Raw genomic sequence first — 21,072 nt, forward strand, 5'->3', positions numbered from 1 at the left:
TTCCCAAGATCACACAGCTTATAAATCCACAACTGGAAAGCAAACTCAGAATTCTAAGTTGAAATTCAATGTTCTTACTACCGCACTGGGTTGTGGAGGATGGAGTGCAAAAACTATGAGCGTGTGGTAAAATTAAAGGTTAATTTTTCCGGATGAAGGTAGGGGGATTCGAAGTGGGATAGAAACTAGCCAGGTGCCAGGCCTGGAGCAGTGATCTTCAACCTCTCCCCCCAACACAGAGTCTCACCCTTATACCTCCTGGAAGGACACTTGAGTCTGACCAGCTGTCACTATGAGGTCCCCCCACCCTTTCCCACTGATTAGGACCCACCAATGTCACCAGAACCATCTTCGTTAAGAACAACTGACATGGAGACAACTGTCCCTAACTCTGAAGAAAAGTGAAAGAAGGAAGGAAGGAAGAAAGGAAGAAGTCAGAGCTTTAAAAGTTCACTGAAGACTGCCCTTCCCCAATAGAGAATACATCCGAGATTTTAAAGGGACCCTAAAGAAGCTGACAGGAACGCTGGGATGCAGTCAGCTATCTGAACAAGACTGACTTCAGGAAACCAGTTAAGAGCCAGACTTCAGGCAGGGAAGTGTCCAGAAACCAGTAAGTGAGGTAACAGGGTGGGGAAGGGGGCAGGGGGGAAGGAAGGCAAGGTGAAAGAGATTCAATGAAGCAAGCAAGGAAAGACCTGAAATGGAGAGGGAAAGCTGAATATAGAGACCAGGAAACAGGGCAGATGAAGAGAAGGGCAGCGCTTAGGGTTTCCTGTGCCATGAGGATTAGGGTCATTGCTCAGGCAGAGGGAAGTTCCTGCCCTGGTTCCCTCCCACACCAAGGTACCAGGCCTGCCGGCACCAATGTGCACCCCCCTCCGGGCCAGAGCTGCCTGGGACATTCACGAGCTGCATATTTCAGGCAGGATATCATGCGGTAAGTGACACTTCTGATTAACTTCTCTCTTTGCAGTGGGACAAAGTGTCAGATTGAGTCCTGGGCCACAGATAACAGCTTTATTCCAAGCACCTGGGGAAGATTAGTGCCATTTCTCAGGATAATGTGTCATTAGAGACTCCCGTCAGAGAGAACCTATTGGTCTGGAAGCCCCACATCAATTGCACAGGGAGTTGGCCTGCTCCTCAGAAGACAAGCCACGGATGTGCTCCGCCCATCGCCCAGTTCGTCCCTGGGCGTCCTTCCTGAGCACACGCTGCCCGGAGGAGGTAGAGCCAGCACATCCCTCTAAGCCCTCATCCCGAGGCCCACGGTACCTTGAGGTTCCCTCGGTCCAGGGCAGCGGTCAGATGCTTGCGGACCTCAGTCATCTGGGGCCTGGGGCCTCGGGGACTGGCCCCCTGCCGCAGGGGGTGTTCTTTCAGGTACTGCTCCAGCTTTGATTCCCCGAGGAGGAGTTCTGCCATATCATCTACAAAGAACACAGTGAGAAGCTAAATGGGGGTGAGGAATGGTCTGTGTGCTGGGAACTCCCCAAGGACCTCAGGACCATCTTACAGTGAATTCTCTTAATTAGTTAAGAATGTTCCAGAGTATGAAAGCAAAAGGGTGGTAGCTCAAGCATTCATTCCTCTGTCCCATATTTATTGAACTAGAAAGATGGATACTCGTTAACGTGGACAGAGCTCAAGTTCAGTAGAAAACACAAAGTTGTCTTATGATTTATTCAGCATGATCGCTACAAAACACACAAAACCCAATACTGTATTTTTCAGAGACAACGCAGTGAAATCTTCTAGCTCTTTTGTGGTCCATGGCTTTATACATGGACATGAGCTGGTAGAAAGTCTTGTGTACTCAGATTCTTAAAACAAGTTTGTGTCAAAATGACCTGAATGCATGCAGTCTGTTTCTGCCTAAAAGTCAAAGCTCTACAGACATGATATCTGGGAATGTTTGTATGAAGGTTCTGCTCCTAAGAGTGCATTACTTATACTTCTTTGTTAATGTCTGTGCTGGCTTGTTAATTAGAATAAAAACCTCACTCTAAGAGCAGCTCTTTGGAATCCACACATCCAGATTGTTCTGAGTAAACCCAGAACAATTCATACACCAGCCTGAACACAGTCTATTTTTTCTGTGAAGGGACAGAACATAATTGTATGAAAATATAAAACCAATTTTTAAAGGTCTGGAAGGATATGCCTCAAACCCATGGCAGTAGTTACCACTGGGGTACAGGAAGGAGAACCTCAACGGGGGTTAGTGGCCAATTAGACTTTAGCTTCATCTGTAATGTCCAGGCCCTAGAGAGGAGAACAGTTTTGCCCATTATTTGTATAATCTAAAATTAACTAAAAAAAAATATCACAGAGGACCCACTGAGATTTGGGGAAGTAGGTCTACCGAAGGCCGAGAGCTGTAACAAGAGCCTTTCCAAGTGCTCTGGTCAGTGGCCCAAAGCTGCTGAATCTATAGTTCTCAGCAGTGCCTCTGTCTGTGCACTGTGGAGCCGAAAATAATCTTTTAGAGATGAGACCAAGGGTCCTGGGAGGAACCAAGCAACACAAAAACAGAGCTGAGTTAGGCTACTGAACACAAGAATTCTTCAGCTGTCCAAGAAGAGAAAGCAATTGCCTACAAGATGCGGAGGACGTCAGGCTTGCCCCATGGCCGCATCAACACCGAGGGCCTTACGTAACGCCATGTCGGCACAGAGCCCGGGGATACGGAGCAAAGCCCACGTGGACAGGCCAGCCCAAACAACAGCTTCCTCCCAGAAGCATGAGTCCTTCCTGAGAATGAAATCCAGCTAATAAAGAAATCCAGGGCTCAGGGATGAAGGACATGTAGGCAGAGGCCTGCAGGCCTGCGAGAATTACAAAACAGAACATGACTGTTATAAATTAATATGATGCAAAAACAATAATACATCAAAAACTGGGAGGAACTTTGGGGGCCATGCCCTCATCTTTCAAAACACTGTAATATATGTTTAAACAAGAAAAACAAACATGACTCCAATCTTCTTAAAGCTTTACTGGGGACTTCCCTGGTGGTCCAGTGGCTAAGACTCCACGATCCCAATGCGGGGGGCCCAGGTTCGAGCCCTAGTCACCAGAGAACTAGATCCCGTATGCCGCAACTAAGAGCCCATGTGCCACAACTAAAAAAAAGATCCCACGTGTCGCAAGTAAGATCCGGCACAGCCAAATAAATAAATATTTTTTTAAAAAAAGCTTTATTGGACTCTTTAGGAAATGATTGTCACATGGTGAAGCACTTATTTGGAGTTCAACAATTCCTTCGGATTCAGTTTCTTCTCTCCATGAATACTTACTAACACCTTGTATTCTAATAGTGCGCTGCCATCCAATAGAAATATATGCAAGCCACATGTTACTTTAAAATTTGTAGTAGCTATATTAAAAGAAACAAGAAACAGGTGAAGTTAATTTTACTAATATATTTTGTTTAACTCAATATATCCAAAATAGTATCAGTTTAACCAGTAATCAGTATTTTTTAAGTTACTGAGATATTTTACATTCTTTTTCATATTAATTTTTCTAAATCCATTGTGTACTTTACACTTATAGCACATCTTGATTCAAACCTACCACAATTCAAGGGGTCAATAGGTACATGTGGCTAGTGGCTACTAAACAGGAATATGATCACTATTTATAAAAGTGTGTCTATTTCTCTTTAAATCTGTCTATATCCCTACAGAGACATCTAGAATGATTATCACTGGAGGAAACGATAGGAACTTCTGAATGATAATATTTGGGATAATTTTTAAGCTCTCATCTTTAAAGTTTGAATTATTTCTATTGAGCAGAATCATTTAATATTACTTTTAGAAAAAATGAACTCTTCTATAAAAATTGGAAATAAAATTTAAAATATATATATATATATATATATATATATATCAGGATATTAATAGTGGTTATTTCTGAGTGGTAAGACTCTCAGTATACTTTGAATTTCTTTTCTGTATACTTTAAGCTTCCAAGAAATAAAATAAAGTAAAATGGGATTCAGAGTCCTAGATTTAAATCTCAATTTGTTGCTCTGTGACTTTGGCCCTAGGATTTAACCTCACCATTTTGGGGGGTAATTCTAAGAAAGGCTCTCTGGACACATGAGCTGAGGATTCCTCTCTCCCCATTACTCCACATTACTCCCCATTACTCCACATTACTCCACATTACTCCCCATTACTCCCCATTACTCCACATTATTCTGAATTATTCCTCATCATTCCCTGCCCCTCCAGCTCACCTCCCTGCTGCTGCACTTCTGCCCCTGCATCTGGAAATGGCTGCCTGGAGCAGAACTGCCAGGCCAGCGAGCAGAAAGGACAATAGATCAGGGCCTCTGCTACCTGCCGCATCTTTCTAGCTGTGGGACAGGGTCATACTGAAGCATCAATTCCCCCGTTTATAAAATGGGAACAATACTGTGACCATAGCAAGACTGCAGAAGAGAGCTAATGAGTTCTTAGTAGGGTCTATGCGGTGACCTGGAGTGACCACACCACTCAGCTGGGCCTTAAAGGATGAGTAGGATCTGGACTGGCAAACAAGAGAGGGAAGGGTAAACTAGGCTGAGGGAACAGCATAGCATTGGAAAGGTGCAAAGGCAAGCTTTCTTTGCATTGAACAAAGTGGCTGGAGAACAGGGTGTGGTGAGTGAGAAGACCAGCTGGGGTCAGAACTCAGAGACTCACCGGTTCACCCTCCCCCACCTCCCTACCCAGTCCCATCACCACGGGGTGACGCCCAAATCCCTTAGCATGGAACACAGGTCCTGGCCAAGTTCTCCACGTGTGCCAGCCAGGTTCACTCCTCCAAGCCTTTGCAAGGCTCTGGGATGCTGAGAACACTGTTGGCCATTACTGATCTCTAAGCGCTGTGGATCTCCTCCCTGACATGCCCCATCCCAAGCCACCCCCCGCTGTCCCAGCAACCTTGAGCACCCCAATCCCTTCTAGACTATAAGGAGAGGCTTAAAGGAAGAACCTGAGTGTCATTTGAGTCCCAGGGGCGGGCACAACATCTGGCAAAGAGTGACAATAAATGGTGAATTAACTCGATGACAGGCAGAAGCATTTGGGCTGCACCCTCCAGGGTAGGCCTGTCCCTGCCTGTGGCAGAATCTGCCAGCCGCCCCCTAATATTCATTCTCCCCTTCTTCCTTTAGCATTAGAATGCCCAGGTTTCATCAGTGCACATAGCTTCCCAGAGCCCCTGGGAGCTAGATGCTGCGTGTGACTCAGTCACAGCTGATGGGATACACGCAGCATCTGGGCCAGGGCCTTAGCGGGGATGAGCTTGCCATCCAGTCCCTCTTCATCCCACCCTACCAGCTGGGACGTGGCTGTGCTGATAGATCCTGGCAACCTGTCCCAGACCACAAGGTGGAAGCCATCTACTGAGGACGGCGAGCAGCAAGACACAAGGACCCTTGGTCTCTAACACCCGGGAGCTGCCACAAGCCCTGGGCGCTGCTTATGGTCAATTAGTACATGAGAGAGAAACATTAACTTTCACCTTCTTCTGCTTAAGTCGCTGTTATGCTGACCTTTGTTACAGTGGCCAAAATCGTATCCTAACTAGATCTCCCAAACACAAAACAGGCTTTCAGTTGAGAAACACTGTCTGAGAAAAGTTACCAATGCCCATCCCCAAGTTCACGGCTTTCTAAACAGAACTCTGCAGAACCCAACTGAGGGCTTTGGTAGAACCCCTAGACTCTCCACCTCTCCTCTTTCATTTGTTTGTACTTCCTAGGCTTGCAAAGATGTTTATGTAAACAAGTGGCTGCATACTTGAAGAGGAGTATACAAATCGCTCCTTAGTGCTGTGTGGGATTCAGGTCCCTTTGTGTTCACCGATCTCCTAACACTGGGGCAATGCATCGGGGTCTTTTTGTTGTTGCTTGCTTTTTGTTTTGCTGGTTTTTAAAAATTTATTTATTTTATTCATTTATTTTTGGCTGCATTGCGTCTTTGTTGCTGCGCCAAGGCTTTCTCTAGTTGTGGCGAGTGGGGGCTACTCTTTGTTGTGGTGCGTGGGCTTCTCATTGCGGTGGCTTCTCTTGTTGCAGAGCATGGGCTCTAGGCGTGCGGGCTTCAGCAGTTGTGGCACGCGGGCTCTAAAGCCCAGGCTCAGTAGTTGTGGCGCACGGGCTTAGTTGCTCTGAGGCATGTGGGATCTTCCCGGACCAGGGATCAAACCCGTGTCCCCTGCATTGGCAGGCGGATTCTTAACCACTGCACCACCAGGGAAGTCCACACACCAGAGTCTTGATTCAAGTGTGTGAAGAGGGCCTAGTTATGTCAGAGCAGCGGGGTGAGCCCTGGCAGAGGTTCAGCCTAGAGGAAGAGGCTCTCCTCAGAATTAGGAGACAGCGCCCTTTCTCTCATGGAGGTTCTGGTCCTTCAAGACCATTTAACATGGTGCGGGCTCTAACAAAGATGCGTGTAGCTCTGGCTGGGTGGAGGAGAAGGAGGAGGAGACAAAACCTTCAGCAAGAGTGTGACAGGTATATGTTTTCATGGAGGAAAATGTGGGGAAGGGCATTCCAGGCAGAAGGAACAGAATATGCCAAGGCATGACACAGACCAGCTGCTTGGGGAAACTCCAAGAGCTGAACCATGAATGGCGGGGAGAGGGAGAGGAGGTAGTCGGGGGAGTTTCCTGTCAGACAGGCAAGGATCAGCTCCTCAGTTCTAAAAGGAGCTGCACATTCTGAGTAAAGAGCTTACAATCTAATTTGAAATTTAGCATGGTGGCTACAAAATCATTTTTGAAATTTTTAAAATTTCCAGGCTCTAATTAATCTCCCAAGCAAATTATGTTTTCTTGACCTCCCTTCAAAAAAGGTGACTTCCCTGCCATTCACTCTCCTAACGAGGAGGCCAGAAATCTTAAAAATATCAAGCAGCTTGGGGCTTCCCTGGTGGTGCGGTGGTTAAGAATCCACCTGCCAATGCAGGGGACACGGGTTCGAGCCCTGGCCCAGGAAGATCCCACGTGCTGCAGAGCAACTAAGCCCATGCGCCACAACTACTGAGCCTGAGCTCTAGAGCCCGTGAGCCGCAACTACTGAGCCCAAGTGCCACAACTACTGAAGCCCGTGCACCTAGAGCCCGTACTCCGCAACAAAGAGAAGCCACTGCAATGAGAAGCCCATGCGCCACAACGAAGAGTAGCCCCCGCTCGATGCAACTAGAGAAAGCCCGTGTGCAGCAACGAAGACCCAATGCAGCCAAAAATTAATTAATTATTTTTAAAAATCAAGCAGCTCATGCCAGAGAAATTATACAGAAGCTGCAAGGCTAGTGATGGAGGGGGCTCCCCGGGCCCTGGCCAAGGACCGCACAGCTTCCCAAACAGAATCCACTATCGACAAAAGAAACAGACGTCCCCCACCCCGCTGTCATGGCCCAACCGTGTGTCCCGCTACATGCCGGGACCATGAGGCATAAGGAAATAAGGCACCTCGGGGCACACAAGGAAATGAATTCCCACTGTATTAAAGAATTAAATATAAAAGAGGATCAAAATGTTAAAAATAGACTTTCACTTCCAGCCAAGACGGACCGAATTTACCCTCCCATCTAAAATAAACACAAAAACAAGACAGAATATATGAAAAAAAAAGAAAAGCAGTTTTCCAGACATTGGACATCAGGCAAGAGAGGAAAGTGATCCCAGAGAACTGGGTAGCAAACAAGGTGCACCCTACGACGGCCTTGAGAGTTTTCCAGTCGCAACACAGAATCCTGCTCCCGAAAGATTTAAATCTGAGTTATCTCTTCCCCCACTTGCCTATTCACACCCCCAGGCGCAGGGGAGAGCCTCAGGACTGCAAAGTGGGGCCGCGGTGTACTTCCCAGGATGGGGAAGCCCAGTAGTAAGTACTATGTGAGAAACAGCTTTGGCCTCAGGCAGCCGTGGGCTTGAATCCCTGCTCCTCTGTTTTCTAGCTGTGTGGCACTGGACAAGTTACTTAACCTCTCTGAGCCTTAGTTTCCTCACCTTTCGCTACTGTGAGGCGCTGGGATACTGTCCTGGAGCTGGGATTCAAACCCAGATGGCTCCTGCCCCGTCTCCCCAGCAGGTCAGGCACAAACCATGTGGACGTCAGCTTCAAGAGAAGGAGCCCAGCTTCCTTCCCAACCCCGGCCAAGCCAGGACAGGCAGTTTCTAAGTCCCTCTCCTGCCCCACCTGCTGGGATTCTCAGGTGACCGGAGTGAGGGGGGACTCAGGGGCCCAGGGGCTGGTTTCAACTTTCCCGCGGGCATTTTTGGGTGTTTGAGGTGGCAGACACCAGCTTCCCAGTGACAAATAGAGAGGAAGCCTGAAGCCAAACAGAGACCACTCCCGAGGGCCCTCACCAGGAAGAATGTGGGGAATTAGCCCCCGGCAGGGGACTCTGGTCCCCGGTTCATGTCCACAGACAGTCCCATGAGCCTCGCGGCCGGCTCGGCTCTGTGCCCAGGTGGCCCCGGCACCCCCCGCCCCCCAGGGAAGGAGGAGCTGTGCCCTCTGCCACTTGAAGTGACTGCCCCTTCCTCACAGCCTTCTCCCTTGTGGGATAAACAGCTGACACCCAGAGATTTGATCCGATGGGGAAGAAAAAACTTCGGTTTCTACTTTGTTCAGGGAGTACTTGATATCAATATAAAAAAATCTCAACTACTCAGTTTACATGTCAATAGAGAAGCATTAGGTCTATTCAAACCATTCCTGCTGGGGCTCCAATCCAAGAGGAAAAAACAAACCCCTATTGAAGGAGGAACTGGTATGTCCCCTGTGTTATCCAGCAGAGAGAGTCAGGTTCTCCATTTCCCAGTCTCCGTATGAACTCTGAATTTCATCCCCTCGTCTCTCTGGCTTCTTGTAAATCACAGGTACCTTAATGTTTGCAGCACTTGTGACCCTCCTGCCTCTCAAAGAGTGTTGACAAGAAAACAGAGACCATCAGATAGTGTTGGGATGGGAAGAGTATAAATCGATAGGAGTGTCTACAGAGGGCAACTCAGCAATACCTACAAAACAATGTACATACCTGTACCATCCGACCCAGAAATTCCAGTTTTAGCAAATTCTCCCATAGATACACGCACTCTTGAGCACAAAGATGTATGTATAGCGATGTTTAGTTTACTACATGCAGCCCTACTGGTAATGGCAAAGGATAGGAACTACACAGGGGGCCTGTTAAATGAATGATGGTGTACCCCAGGCAATGGGACAGACTGTGTCCATTAAACAAGGGGAACAGATCTAAACACAGCTCCGTGGTAGCCTGGCTGCACAAATGGCCACAGGCCCTCATGCCTCCCTGAATCCACATGCTTCGTGGCCTTTCCCATTGACCCCGGGCTTGGCCACAGGACTTGCTCCAACTGATATGACAGGAGCAAATCTGATGCACACAGAAGCTCAGAAAAGGGCTTATTCACTTCTACTTCCCTCTTGCTTCTCTGCAACCCCATGAGAACAGGCTTGGCTGGCCTGGACCTAGGAGGCTGAAAGGTCACGTGCAACAGAGCTGAGCTGTCTCAGGTGAGACCCAGCCAGGTAAGAGCGCCCAGCCAAGGGCAGTAGCATCCCTGAGCTGACCCACGGCTGGCCACCGAGGCAGGAGCAAGCTCTGATAAGCCCAGAATCAGGAAAAACAATAAAATGTGGTTGTTTTAGACACTAAGTGTTCCGATGGTTTGTTACAGAGTAATAGATAACAACTCAAAGACAGATACAAAATAGGGAGTGCAGTATGTCACTACTGTGTGTAAAAGCCAAAAACCAACAATATACTTTCTTATAAATGTATAGGTACACAGAGTGTTTCTGAAAGGGCCCCCAGGAATGGTCGTTTCAGTGGAAGGGAGCGGGAGGACACGGAGATGATGTAAGGAGGCAGCTACTTTCACTATATACTCCTTTGCATTATTAGGTCTTCATAACCATGTGCATTCGTTACCTAGAAAGTATTAACTGGCTAATTTAAAATGAAAAAAGATGGCCCGTGTTACAGTGTACTCTGAATCTAGAGCGGCTGGTCTGGGTGCCCACAGAGGGCTTCCCACGACGTACTCCACCATCTCAGAACCATGCGAAGATGTTTTAAGTCTGCAGTTACTACTGAGAAATGATCACCCGCTCTCCCTGGGCCGCCAGCCTCTCACACACACTCTCCAGGCCCTCAGCATCCTTCCAAGGCCGTGTCTCATCAGAGGGTGCCTGGACATGCTGTGCCTGCCTCCCTTCTCCTGCCAAAGTTCGAGGCATCGTCTGAGATGCATTTCAGGGTCCGCTGGGAGAAGCGTCCTCCGCTCCCTCCGCCTGAGCTAACCACGTACTTCACAGGGCTCTGCACATGCAGGCACCAGCCAGCCCGCGCCAGGACGTACAGCAGCGAATGAGACAGGAGAGGCCTCTGCCCCCAGGGAGCTTACGTTTCTGGACAGAGGAGGCACAGACAAAACAGAGAAAGGCCAGACAGTGGTAAGAGATGTGCAGACAACTAAAGCAGGGTGGAGTGACAGTGAGCAAGTGTATGGCTACTTGAACCTGGGTGGTCAGATCAGAGCAAGAGTCTCCAAGGAGAGGCGCTTGACACTTGAATGATGTGATAGTCAGCCATGCAAATGGCTGAGGGAACAGCATCCTCTGAGCTCACATAAGGGCCCTAGGTGGGGACACAGCTGGTGTGTTCTAGCAACAGCAAGAAGGCCAGCATGGCTGGAAAAGAGGGAACAGGTCAAGATGGGGATAGACAGAGAGGCAGATCAGGAACTTTCTCATAGACTGAGGTGAGGAGTCTGGCATTCACTCTAAGTGCGATCGCCAAGTCTTTGATTGGGGGCTGGGGGTAAATGGGGGTGTGCAATGATCTGATGTAGGTTTTGGAAAGATCCCTCTGTCTGCTGTGTGGAGAATGAACTTGGGGTTGGAGCATGGCAGAGGCAAAGGCAGAGCCAGTTAGGTTGCTGTAGTAGTCGGGCGAAAGGTGACAGACACTTGGACAAGAAGGTAAGTGGTAAGAAATAGCGCAGAGAGGGAGAAATCGTTTGAGTGAGACATAGTTTGGAGATAAAATAAACCAGACTAACTAATGGAATGGACTGGAGGTATGGCAGACAAAATAGTAGCCACCCCTCACCCCATCAAGACGTCTATGTCCTAACTTCTGGAACCTGTGGATATGTCACCTTGCCTGGCAAAGGGGACTTTGCAGATGTGATTAAGCTAAGGATCCTGAAATGGGAGGATTCTCCTGGATTATCTGGGTGGGCACATTGGGCCCCTAGAAGAGGGAGGTAGGAGAGTCAGAGTCAGAGAAGAAGACGTGGTGATGGAAACAGAGTGAGAGAGACTGGAGGACACAGAACCACCGGCTTTAAAGATGGAGGTGGGGCCACAAGCGAAGGAGTGCGGGCAGCCTGTAGAGGCTGGACAAGGCCAGGACACAGACTCCTCCCTACAGCCTCCGGAAGGAATGCAGTCCCGTTGACACTTGATTTTAGCCCAGTGAGACCCATTTCCTATTTCTGACCTCCAGAACCGAAAGAAAACAAATCTGTATTGATTTAAGCCAGTAAATCTGCAGTAATTTGTTATAGCAGCAGCAGGAAACTAATGCACGAGGGTTGAGGAAAGGAGAGAATTAAAGGTAACTTCTAGATTTAGATCGCACAGTGGAGCGGACAGTGGTACCGCTTTGCCATGTACTGAGGTGAGGAAGAAAATACCCAAGAGTTCTGTGTTAACCAAGTTAAATGACACTTGATATCCAAGTAGAGAAATCAAGTCAGTGGACGAGGGTCCACATCAAAGCTGAGGGAGACTGAGTGGGAAGGACCAGGAAAGAGAGACTGAGATTAGAAGTTTCCAGAAAGAGGGAGTGGTCAAGTGGGTTCAAAGCAGCTGGAATATCCAGGAAGATAAGAGCATAAATATAACCATTACGTTTGGCAACATGGAGGTGCCATCGGGGGGCGGGGGTGGGGAGGGAGACCCTAACATGAGAAGGCTCGGGGAAGCCCAGGGGATACAAGCCCAGCCAGGGTGAGCAGAGGAGATGACGATTCTCCGAAGAGCCTTTGCCAAAAGGGAACAGAGAGATGAGGCAGTAATTAGACAGCGATGTAGGGCTAAGGACGGTTCCAATAGGAAGTCTAGGGCATGTGTGCATCCTACAGGGCATGGTCCAGGAGAGCCAGACAGAGAGACAGAGAACTGATCCAGGGAGGCAGAGAGTGGACTGCAGAGGCCAATCTGGGAAGGCGAGGACGGAAGGGATCCAGAGCAAAGGGGTTCAGGGCTGCAGGCCTTTGGAAGGAACTGAGGCCCCCAAGCAGGGCAGGAGGAAAGCGGGTCAACTCGGGGGGAGGAAACGAGCTGGTCTCCTGATTGTTTCTATTTCCTCAACAAAGAATGAGGCAAGGTCACAAGCGAGGGGTGACAGCAAGGCATTCAGAGGATAAGGGGTTCAGGGCTGCAGGCCTTTGGAAGGAACTGAGGCCCCCAAGCAGGGCAGGAGGAAAGCGGGTCAACTCGGGGGGAGGAAACGAGCTGGTCTCCTGATTGTTTCTATTTCCTCAACAAAGAATGAGGCGGGGTGACAGCAAGGCATTCAGAGGATGTACGGGGCCTAAGAAGAGAAAAGAACGCGTGCGACAGACATTTTGGAAAGGGGGAACGCTGACCTACTGGAGGAGAGGCAGTGCCTTGGTGAGGTCACTGGTCACCAAGGGCACGTGGTCAGCAAGGTGAGGGCATTCCTCAGCCAGACCCACGGGTAGGTAGAGCTGGGCCGAACCAGGGTAGGGACACTGTCACGGAGGAGGATGGGGAAGAAAAGGGCACACACCTTGACTAGAAAATATGGATTACATGCCCTACACCTGTTTCAAATCTAAGTCAGGTCATGTCACCCCTCCCCTCAAACCCTGCAATGGCTCCCCCCTCACCCAAAGTGAAAGCCAAGATCCTTGTAACTTACCACCTTAGCTCTGACCTCCATCCTATCGCTCTCACATTCACGCTCCACCTCCAGTGCTCAGCACACAGCAGGTGTTCCATACACATTTCTGGAATGGGTCCATCAATAAGCATGTCTCCCCTCCACAGACATGGCCCAGCCAAGTACCTTAGTCTCTGGAGACACAGCTCCCTCCGCCGGGGTGGGTGCCTGGCACACAGTCGGGGCATGATGCTCCCTGAGACCAGACCTCCCCATGTCTACCTCAGGCCCCACTGCTCCCCTTCCACTATCTTTGTTTAAATTGTGACCCAGCTCGGAGGGCCCGGCTACTTGGAACTCTTACTGACAGGCAAAGATGGCGTGAGGCAAAGAGTAAGGAGCTCAAGAGAAGCTGGCAGAGACGACCTTCTGGGAGAGCCAGGGTCCAGGCCTCAGGCCAATGCCTCCTCACATCCACACACCATGCAGAAGCTGAGGGGCAGGCTGGGAGAGTAAAACGTGGCAACAGAAGACTATGCTTCCTCTGCGCTGGCAGAGTAGACGAGCATGCTGGACACACACGCACACGCACGCACACGCGCTTCCCCTAGAGAAACCTCGTCTAAGAAAAGACAAGGGAACTTGAAAGTCATGAGCTTGGAGTTGGCCTGACCTGTCCCCAGAGCTCCGCAGGGCAGGAAGTGAGTCTAACGGGCAGGGGGGCTGTTATCAGGCCAGCCCAGAAGGCTTGGAAATGGCTCTCTCAGGAAGCCAGCCCCACACAGGCTTGTTAAACGTACAACCACACGGACTCAGCAAGCTCCTCCTGAAGATCCAAAGCCCCAGTCCAGTCCTTGCCTTGAAGGGGCAGGGTCTGTAGGGAGGCGGGTACCACCCAGTCCCGTACGGTGGTGTGCAAAGACACCCAGGAGGGTGTGAGAAGCAAGTGAGGTCTGAGGGGCCTGAGGAATTTCTCCAAGTGAGACTCCAGGCAGGAGGGTGACTGGACACCACCGGCGTGTGTGCTGGGACGGGGCAGGGAGGAGGCTGCCACGGCGTGTGCGGCGGCTACAACGGGCCAGGGAGACCCACATTCCCGGGCCTCCAGGCCCAAGACTCAGTGGGGAGTTGACTGCCTTGGCCTGGTGCCTGGTGGACCAGGGAAGGGAGGGTGGCATTGACTGCAGGTCCCCGGGCTGGGCACCACCCACCCCTCAGGGGTATCGTCTCACCAACTGGACACTCCTCCAAGGCTGGCTACCTTGAGAGAACGCTGCTTCAGAACCTACAGGAGCCAGAGGGGGCAGTTCCTCAATGGAGCCCGGCCCTGCAGCAAAGGGGCTGAGCCAGCCCGAACGTGAGGAGGAAAGAGGGATTAGGGGGGCAGCGAGGGGACCGGAACAGCTGCCCCAGAAACAGGGAGAGAAGGCCACAGGCAGCCAGCCCGAACAGCGATCCATCAGCCCCAGGCGGGCCCAGGCCAGTCACGCTAGGACGACACCAAGACGCTCAGATGTGCAACCACACGCGGGTGGACACTCCCTCCCCGGGGGGCTGCCACAGCCCAGTCCCTCCACCACCCCCAGCCCCCAGCCCAGTCTGCCAAGTCTCTATGTACTGGACTCGGCGATCCTCGCGTTCCAGGCCCTCGGGACAGGGCTGGCACCCAGGAGGTACCTGCTCGGTAGGTGTCTGATGAGTAAACGAATCCAAGTTAACTCCTCCAGAGCACAGGCCGAGCTGTTCGTTGAATAATTAGTTGAGTACCTACTGTGTGCCAGCCATGTGATTGGTGCTTGGGATGGAGCAATGAACAAAAGAACAAAAGGCCGTGCCCTCCTGGGGCGGCCAGCCCAGTGGTCCCATTCACCTTCGTGTCCCCATTACCCATGGCAGCACCCCTACATCCTACCCCAGGCTCACTGGGTGCTGAATGGGTGGCTGGAAGAGAAGGCCCGAGGCATCTGTCAGACCTGGGCTGAAGCGCTTACTTGTTCTGTGACCCAGCAAACACGGGTTGCTGTCAGCTTCTCAGCACAACAAGAACCCCACCCCCACTAAGCATCTTTGCTATCACTGCTATTATTGTTGTCCTGCCCACTTCGTCCACACCCTGTAAAGGACTGAGTATCTGGAACTTTCTACCCTCCTTCCACACACAATACTCCTGATGCAGTGAGGCTGCTTGAGATAATGCTTGTGCTAGAAACTGCATTATCTTCTTTGTTCCTCAAAGTAACCTTTGAGATAAAGATTGAGGCTCAGAGGAGCTAAGTAATTCACCCAAGGCCAGACGAGCAGTAAGTGTCGGACCCAGGATTTGAACCCGGATCTAACAGGGCAAACTCCACCTCTTTCTCCTGTACTAGGTTCCCTTCCTCTTTGCTAAAATACCTCCATCCGCCTAAGAGGGTGAACTACTGTCCCAATGCCCAGGACTGAGGGTGCTCCGGGACACAGGACTCGGTGCTAAGACCGGGAGGGGCCGCCTAGAGCCACGCTCTGCCAGGCCTCACCCACCACCTTCGGCGCCCAGCTGCACGCTGTAGCCTTCAGTGATGCTGTCACTGTTCTCCTCAGGCCACAGGTGACACTGTCCCACCACCTGGACAATCATGTCTCAGCGTGGTCTGGGAACTCCCTGCGCCACAATCCCCCGGGTGCTGGTTAACAACCCTGTCCCCTGAACCCGACGCCACCAAGACTTCCCGAAGCAGAAGCTTGGACCCAGCCTGGGACTCCGAGTTACTAAGCAGCCCCAGGTGAGTCAGCTGCCCAGAGGCTGAGGGGCTGCCCTGAGCGGGAAGCTTCCTGTGGCTAGTGACCTGCTCGCTCTACTTCGTCTGGTGCAGCGTCCCCCGCCCCACTCCACAATGCTAAGAATGGTGGCTGAGGGCAGGGGCTTTCAGACATGCCTGATGACACAAATCACCGGAGGCTCAATTTTGAAATGCAGATTTCCAGTCCGCATCTTGGACCGAGAATCGCCACCCTAGAGGAGAGGTCTGGCAGTCCATAATGTCCGAGCTCCCTTAATTCGGTGCAGCTCAGAGCATGTCCATGGACCAGCAGCACTGGCAAAACCTGGGAGCTTATGAAGAGTGCAGAAGCCTAGGCCCCAACCCAAACGGGCTGCATCAGAATCACCGCGTGTGGAGCCCTACAAACTGGGTTCTAAGAAGCCGGCTCGGTGATTCTTTGATCTGAAAAGTTCAGAAAAACATTAGTGTAGAATAATGCAACTAGAGTCGTAAGTGGGCTAGAGTCCTATTCTATGAACATCTCCAAGCCTCGGTCTACCCGTGCCCTGAATGGGAATCACAGCCCCGACCCCACTCCCCAAGTGGCTGTTGTGATGATTAACCAGGATCCACGTAAAAGTTCATGCTCAGAATCCAGCACATAGCTGAAGCTCAAGAAATGCTTGTTCATTCTCCCTCCTTACTGGCACCGTTTTAACACCCATGAAGTCGGGAAAACTAAGGTTTCAGTGGTTCAAGTAATGTGCACAAGGTCACTCAGAGGGCAAATGCCTGGGGATGCGGACTCCATGTCTGGCAGGCCCATGAAAGGACCAAAAAACGTCTGTTCTGCCTGGTGCTGGCACCTCCACCACGTGCTGTGCTTGGTGAACAGGGACAGACAGACCTGGAGGGTAGCAGGGGCTGAGGCCACAACACCAGGTTTCCCGTGGCTGCGGCTGCCCTCTATAGTTTACGTGGCTCTCATCTCACCCGCCTGCCAAACTCTGCTCAGTCTCATCTCGGTGGCTGATGGGGCTGGTTTTGAGATGTCTCAGAAGACCTCTTCCTATTTGCAGCAACACGGATGGACTTGGAGGGCATTACGCTAAGTGAAATAAGTCAGACAGAGAAAAACAAATACTGCATGATATCATTTATATGTGGAATCTAAACAATACAACAGGGGGCTTCCCTGGTGGCACAGTGGTTAAGAATCCACCTGCCAGTACAGAGGACATGGGTTCGAGCCCTGGTCCGGGAAGATCCCACATGCCACCGAGCAACTAAGCCCGTGTGCCACAACTACTGAGCCTGCTCTCTAGAGCCTGTGAGCTGCAACTACTGAGCCCACGAGCCACAAGTACTGAAGCCCACGCTCCGCAACAAGAGAAGCCACCGCAATGAGAAGCCCGCGCACTGCAACGCAGAGTAGCCCCCGCTCACTGCAACTAGAGGAAGCCCGCACGCAGCAATGAAGGCCCAACACAGCCAAAAGTAAATAAATAAATTTATTAAAAAATAAATAAATAAATTTTTTTTTTTTTTTTAAGAAGAAGCAGACTCACAGATACAGAGAACAAACTAGTGATTCCCAGGTTGGGGGAGGGGGCAATACAGGAGTCGGGGAGTGGGAGGTACAAAGTATTGGGTGTAAGACAGGCTCAAGGATGTACTGTACAACACGAGGAATATAGCCAATATTTGTAATAACTGTAAATGGAAAGCAAATTTTCCAAATTGTATAAAAATTCAAAATTAAAAAGAAAAAGACCTCTTCCCTCTTCCTGGCTCCTCAGATGGGAAGCAATGGCTTTCACACAAGTCAAAGGTCTGGAACCCTCCACCGCCTGCCAAGCACAAGGTCACCCAGAGGGGCAGGAATCCACCCCCTTGCGGGCAGTGTGAATCAGAAGCAAAGGCCCTTCCGGGTGCAGCCTGGTGCAAAGCCGGCCGGCGGCAGGTGCCCTGGGTAAGCGAAGAGGTGCCCCAGTTAGAACGCCTTCAGTAGCAAGTAATGACGGAACGCCCGACTCAACAAGGCTTCCACAAGGAGGCGTTTATTATCTCAGGTCACAGGAAGTCCAGGGAAGGACCGCTGCAGGCGTGGAGCAGCAGCTCGGCAGCATGACCAGGCTCTCCCTGTGTCTCCATGTCCCCACCCTCCGTAACCCATGGAGCCCCCTCACTCCTGAGCCAAGTGCCTCCCGGCACAAAACGGCTGCAGCTCCACATCTCAAAAGCATGAACCATTTCCAGGGCAAGAAGAGAGAACGTTCTTCTTCCCTCTTAAGCATGTACGTCCCTCTTAAGCATGAAGAAATCCTTCCCAGAAGCCCCCTCCCACAGCAGATGTCTCTGATGTCTTATGGGCTGGAGCTGAGTCACATGCTCATGCCTCAACCAATGACAGGCAAGGGAGTAGACCCTCGGGGCCAAGGCCCACCTACCATAAAACGCATGGCACTCAGAGGGGCCGACAGCTGAACAAAATCAGGGCTCAATTAGGAAGAAGCAAAATGAGTGGAGGCGGAGAATGCTGGATGGACACCACCAACCCCACAGGTAAACACCAGTCCCCGCAGCGCAACACTCCGCAGGGACGGGGTCATCACCTGTACCTTGGCCCTCACATCCATTTTGGAAGGCCCTCAGCCTTGCTTCCTGAAAGACCGGTTCCAACCGGTCAGGAGCCTCCCCTGGTGAAAGTCTGCGGGCCACTTCGACACAGCACACCCAGTGCGGCCTAGGAGGCTGGTGGCCCACTAAAGCAGGAGCACGCCCTCTGCCCCTTCAGAAGGACCACCACAGTGGGGAGACCAGGCACATGCCCAGCAGACAGTGTGGGGGAGGGCAAGCGGCCCTGAGCGGGGAGGTGGGAGACGCTAGCACCCACCACCATGAGACAGCCCATATGCTATCTCTGCTGTCTAAGGGCTTACTCTGTGCAGGCCCCGGGCTAAAAGCACTTTCAGGTGCTCTTTGGCTTGTTTGTTTTGTTCTGTTCTCATGTGGTCCTTCCAGCCACCTTACCAGTTTAGCACTGTCATTACAGGTTCACGATCCCTTGTCCATAATTTCCCAAATCCAGACCTCTCTACAAACCAAAAACTGGGTTTTGTTGTTAACTTACTGGACAGTTAAACTGAACCAACATAAGGTTATCTGGAGTCTGTTTATCCCTTTTGCGATGACTGTTGATAGGTTTTGATGCAGAAATACTGCTTGTTTTCTCATGAAGCACTGCCACTAACCCCACGGGGAGTGTCACGTAATGTCCAGTATGTACACTGCACTCTGAAAAATTCTGCATCCTGAAACACATCTGGCCCCAAGGGTTTCAGAAAAGGAATTGTGGATGTGTGTCCCCGCTTTACACATGGGGTTTCGCAGGCGGAGTTACACTGACCCAGGGTCCAGACCTCGGGCCCACTCTGCTCACCTCTGCCGTCGCCGGCTGGTGGCTTCACGGAAGACACCTCTCTTCTCTGGGCCTGTTTTCTCATCTATAAGATGGGGAGGTTGGACTAGATCAGTGGGTTTCAAATGTGTTTTTTTAAGCACGTTAGCCCTTCCTTCGAAGGAAACTTTAAGGGAAAATGTACCTGCTCCAGTGAGTGAGGCCTGCCCACCTGGTCACCAGGGTGCTTTCTCGACAGGACAGTGTGAAAACTGCTATCCAATGTGATCGCTCAGGGCCCATCTGGTTCTAACTCTCTGTGGTTGTCTTCTCAGAGGCAAACAGCCTTTTCTGTGAGGGAAGGACAGCTAGGAGGAACCTGAACCAGAACTTGACAGATGGCTAGGCTTCTGACCTGCAGAGAGGACTCCGGAGCCCAAAAGCTTGAGCACAGGTGAGAGATGAAAGCAAGGGGAGCGAGAAGGTCCAGGAGGCCAAAGCGGCCAACAGAGGGGCCCCGCGCACCAAGGGGATGGGAGGTCAGGCTGGAAAGGCTGGCTGGCCAAGCGGATGGATGTCGGGTATCCCCCTTCCCCTCCACTCGGAGCCTGAAATTCCTGTGCCCTGGAGGAGGGGGGCGGGGGGGGCGTGGAGGAGGAGCTGAGCAGTCCCAGCCCCACTGTGTGGAGCCACAAGGTCACAGTGTTTTTGCCCTGACCGCAGCGACCACGTGAGCCCCAATGCCTAGCTCAGAGCCACCCACGTGCTATTGTGGAATAAGTGAATCTTCTGGATCCAAAAATCAGGACGTGTGGTCTGCCACAAAGGCATGTCCTTCAGAGGACAGCAGGACAGAGCATTTGAAAGCAGGACGCTGGCCTGGTAAGGCCAGGAGGGAGCATCTCCTAAGTTTCCTTCCCCAGTGTCTGGGGGCTTCCCGAGAGTCTGCCGTACCCCAGGAATGTCCAAAGAAGCCATTCCTGCACGCCAGGGCCACCTTCTCACCCCGCTGCAGGCTCTCAGATACACCTCAGCCTTGTTTCCTAAGAAGCCCCTCGGGCGGGCAGAGGGGCCCCCCATCCACCATTACCTCTCCGCCTCTCTGGGAAATCTCCAGGGGCCTGAGCGAGCCCAGCCCTCCTCCGAAAGGGGAAGCCACAATGCCACCCGTGCCCTCCTTCAAACCACAGGAAAATCAGCTATTGGCAAAGGCGAGAACCTCACTCTCACTCAAAGGTCTAAGTATATTTCGTAATCAGACTTTGCCCCCCTAAATATTTTTTGTTTCAGGCGCCACTTCCCTACCTACCCCACACCAAGAGGTAACTAAAGTGACCCCAAATCACACCTAACCAGAAGGGCGATGGTCCCTTCAAGGAGACACTACGATTAGGGCCTAATTGCTCTAAGTGAGCTCAGCGACTGAGCCTGTCTGAGAAGCTGAGCGGCCTGGGAAGTGGGGAGAGGCCGACACCGCCACAGAGCGAGCGGCTGTCTTTCGGGGCGGGTGCAGGCTCCAAAAGACCTGTTCTGTTACTGAAATATGCGGAAGTCTTGACCAGGCACAGCTCAGGTGTGTCATCTCGAGGTCTCCCACACTTTTTCCCAACCAGGTGATCTCCAGGACCTGGCCTGCCTTGCCCAGGGTCATGCTGAGTCAGCAGGAGGGAGTGGACACCAGTATTTTGCATATACCGAGTTTAACGGGTATCAACTCATTTCATCCTCACAGCCACCCTGATGGGTTAGGTATTATTAACCCTATATTACTGATGAGGAAACGCAGGCTCAGAGATGTTAAGTAACTGGCTCAAGGTCACCCAGCCAGCCAGAGGCAGAGTCCAAATTGAAGCCCAGGGGCCAGATCACTGCACTTTCTCACACAGCAGTGAACCTAACCACCAGGAGGCTAGAGGGTGACCTTCTGGGGAGAGAAGGCAGCTGGGACTGCCCTCCCAGGGCCAGGGCTGACCTGTGA

At 51.3% G+C, this 21,072-nt stretch overlaps 1 protein-coding gene across 13 annotated transcripts in view; it reads right to left on the reverse strand.

Annotated features, from left to right (window-relative positions):
- Positions 1-21,072, reverse strand: part of TTC7B (tetratricopeptide repeat domain 7B) — a 249,175-nt gene that overhangs the window by 224,126 nt on the left and 3,977 nt on the right. For all 13 annotated transcript variants that reach the window (XR_008618724.1, XR_008618723.1, XM_024130960.3 and 10 more), the window contains exon 2: positions 1,279-1,433. Coding sequence is in view for 11 of the 13 variants with exons in the window: in XM_024130960.3 (XP_023986728.1) it covers positions 1,279-1,433 (155 nt within the window). In the remaining 2 variants the exon portion in view is untranslated. The remainder of the gene's footprint in view (positions 1-1,278; positions 1,434-21,072) is intronic.

The sequence above is a fragment of the Physeter macrocephalus genome, chromosome 11 (assembly GCF_002837175.3).
Source record: "Physeter macrocephalus isolate SW-GA chromosome 11, ASM283717v5, whole genome shotgun sequence".
In the NCBI taxonomy this organism is placed as follows: Eukaryota; Metazoa; Chordata; class Mammalia; order Artiodactyla; family Physeteridae; genus Physeter; species Physeter macrocephalus.